At 37.4% G+C, this 3,079-nt stretch overlaps 1 protein-coding gene across 2 annotated transcripts in view; it reads right to left on the bottom strand.

The window, feature by feature from the left end:
* Positions 1-612: 612 nt before the first annotated feature.
* Positions 613-3,079, bottom strand: part of RASSF9 (Ras association (RalGDS/AF-6) domain family (N-terminal) member 9) — a 48,132-nt gene continuing 45,665 nt past the window's right edge. Inside the window, exon 2 of one of the 2 annotated variants that reach the window (XM_012651711.1) lies at positions 613-2,026. In XM_012651711.1, coding sequence (XP_012507165.1) covers positions 766-2,026 — 1,261 coding nt within the window. In that variant the 3' untranslated portion in view covers positions 613-765. The remainder of the gene's footprint in view (positions 2,027-3,079) is intronic. The other variant, XM_012651712.1, reaches the window with a different exon arrangement.

The following is a 3,079-nucleotide window of genomic DNA, read 5'->3' as shown; positions in this document are numbered from 1 at the left end:
CACTGTCCCTCACTCAAAGAATGAACCTGCACAGAATATTGATTTGATCAGAGGATCTGCATTGCCAGATAGAAAAGCATGCATAGCTCTTAATAATTTTAGTCTTCTTAGAAAAATTGCTGTTTGTATGCAGCATTTGGCCCTGGCTCATCTATACCTCTGACTCCCTGTCAGTATTTATACATGTCCCAACAGCAGCCCTTTGTATGGATGTAAACAGGGAGAAGGGTTCAGCAAGTGACAAACGTGATCTTTTGGACAATCTAAGGATCAATTAAAAGAACTAAGATTTGGATTAACGTAGTTACGACACAGTAGTTGTCATGTACTTTACAGATTTAAAAATTCTAATGATACAGTATTGAAAAAAGATATCATGACACATTTTAATTTTACTTCTTCATGTGTGGTTTGAATATTTTGACCGTGTACTATTGAGAATTGCTTTTAAGTTTACATAAGTCCTTCTCCATAGGAGCTGTGAGACTGTCATATAATTCTAGTCAAACTATTTCTGTGTTATACACCTACAGCTATTTATTATAATACATTCCTAATAAACAGTTCATTGTTTGGGCCTGTAATAATTAAAGCCCCGTTGGAAATCTTACATCAAAAACGAACAAATTTCTCTAGTTATTATTAACTACTGAATACTGTAACATGATTTACATTTTTTCAGAAAGTCACATTTAAAATAAAGTTTCCTATTACATTAAAAAAACATGGACAACATTAAAGCAGGTCAGAAGGAAGCCATTCATATTATGTTGACAACAGCACCGTATCTCCTACAGCTGTTTCCGAGTCCTGACTGTGGTTGGAGCTGATACCAGTGTCCGAGTCTGTGTCGTTTGTATACATGTTAAATTCTCTTTGAGCAAAGGGAGGAACCTCCCCCCTGCTGTTGGGAACCTGGGATTCCTTCCCTCTGTTTTCCTTTGACTGGGATCCATCTTTGTTGCTAACGTGAAGTGAGTTGAACTCCTTCGCCAGGAGTTCATATTCTTTAGCTTTCATCTGAAGCAATGAGTCACTGTACTTAATCTCTTTCTGGATGCCACTCAAATGAGAGTGGATTTTCAAACCAGCTTTCATGCTTTCCTCCAAATCACACTTAACACTTTCTAAATTACAGCTTTCCAGTTCACTGGCAGCTGCCCCTTCTGCATCTTCATTTATTTCAATGCAGACACTTTTTACCTCTTTTTCTATTTCAGCAGAGAGCTTATCAATGAGCATTCGGTAATATTTCAGTCGTTCTTCCAACTGTACAATTCCGTCATTTTCGCTCAGGTCCTCCAGAATCTGGCTTTCCTCATACTGCATGTCTAGCTTTTGCTCAACTTCACTGAAACTGGGCCTTAAATATGCATCCTGAACATAATTTTCTCCATCATTTTCTACCCGATCAAGGTGGAACTTAGCTTCACACTTTTCGATTTCCATATCCAGCTCTTTCATCCTCTTGACCTGCTGATGAATAGTATGGTCCTGGGAAATGATCAGATGAACTAATGTCTCCATATTATCTCGATCATGGGAAACTGTGTCCTGCTTAATTTTAGCCAGTTTTCGGAAAGTTTTTCTCACTATTCTTTTTTGTTTATCTGGTGGCAATGTCTTCATGTAATTTGCTGGGCTGAGCTCCCACAGTTTTTCTGTGTGTTGCACTAATTTGGTTTCAGCTGTTCGCCACAAAGGAACTGGAAGAAAAGCATCTGCTTTAAGCAAAACAAACTGCATATTGGGCTGCTCATCTCCCCATGCTTTCCAAAGCTTCAGGATTCTAGTTAGCGGGGGAAGAGCCCGTTCTGAGCCTCTCCACTTCTCTATGATACAGTAATCATTGGGCTTCCCCAGAAGAAATCGTTTCTCTCCAAATGTAGTCTCGTGTTCCTCAAGCAAAGCCTGGATGACATCGGCAGAGGTGGTGCGTTTAGTTAACCCACAGACAATCTTCTCTTCTTGGCAAACCCAAACCACAATTTCCTTCTCTTCTGAATCCATGTCTTTAGTTGGAGATCTGAAAGAAAAACAAAGCACATTATATTTCTGTCATCACCTTTGTAAACTCAGAAAGATGGTTTAACATTAATACCCTTTCTAGATTTTACCTTTCATAAGAGAAGCATTTTGATGTTGAGATTACTTAAGAAGCAGAAGATTTACAGCAAGGAAAAAAAAACATGGAAAGTATCTTAATTTTCTTTTTATTTCATAGTGTTTTCTGGAAAGAAAAAATTTCCATCAAAGATAACTGAGGTTATTTTAATTTATTTTTAGAAGTTAGACACAGTATAACCACAGTTATAACTGCTAGAGTTGAGACAAAAATCAAAGAAGAGATGAATAAGAGGAAGTAGAATAAGACTAATTTTGCTGACGCCTTCAGACTAGAAAAGGACCATGGAAGTGTATGTAGGTCAGGTGGAATGATACTAAAGTCATGTTGTCAAAAATAGTTCAAAATGGAAAACAGTCATTCTTTCATTGAACAAGTATTTATTGCATAGCAACTATGTGCCAGACATATCTGAAGATAATAAGGATACAGTAATAAATAAAAAGGAACACAGACATGAATATGTAACTAATATAATATCAGACAGTAGTAAATTCTATGAAGAAAATGAAAATGGATTAAGGGATACAAAAGGACGTGGAAGAGGGGTGGTCTATTTTACTTTAGAGTGTTTAGGAGAGGCTACCTTAAGGAAGTGACATTTGAATAGGGACATAAATTATCAAAAAGAGGCAATCAGAGATCTAAGAGATGAATTTCAGGAAGAATGAACAGAAGTATAAGGACGACATAATGTGAATGTAGTTAGAGGTGGAGGATAGTGGAGTTTGGAGTTGTTGCTGATGGGAGGGAGAGATCAAACAACAGGCAAGGGAGGTTGAGGAGAAAGGCAAACCTTTGCAGTCTGTGATAAGGCATTTGTGTTTTGTTCCAATTTTAATGGGATGCCATTAGGACGTTTTAAGCAGAGGAGGCATAGAATCTAACTTGTGCTTTACATGTATCTGGCTTTTGTGAAATAGACTGTAAAAAAGGAAAAAGTAGAGGCAGGAA

This window comes from Propithecus coquereli, unplaced genomic scaffold (genome assembly GCF_000956105.1).
Source record: "Propithecus coquereli isolate 6110/MARCELLA unplaced genomic scaffold, Pcoq_1.0 Scaffold363, whole genome shotgun sequence".
Lineage (NCBI taxonomy): Eukaryota > Metazoa > Chordata > Mammalia > Primates > Indriidae > Propithecus > Propithecus coquereli.
Note: the sequence above shows the minus strand (reverse complement) of the source record. Positions and strands in the feature narration are given on the sequence as shown.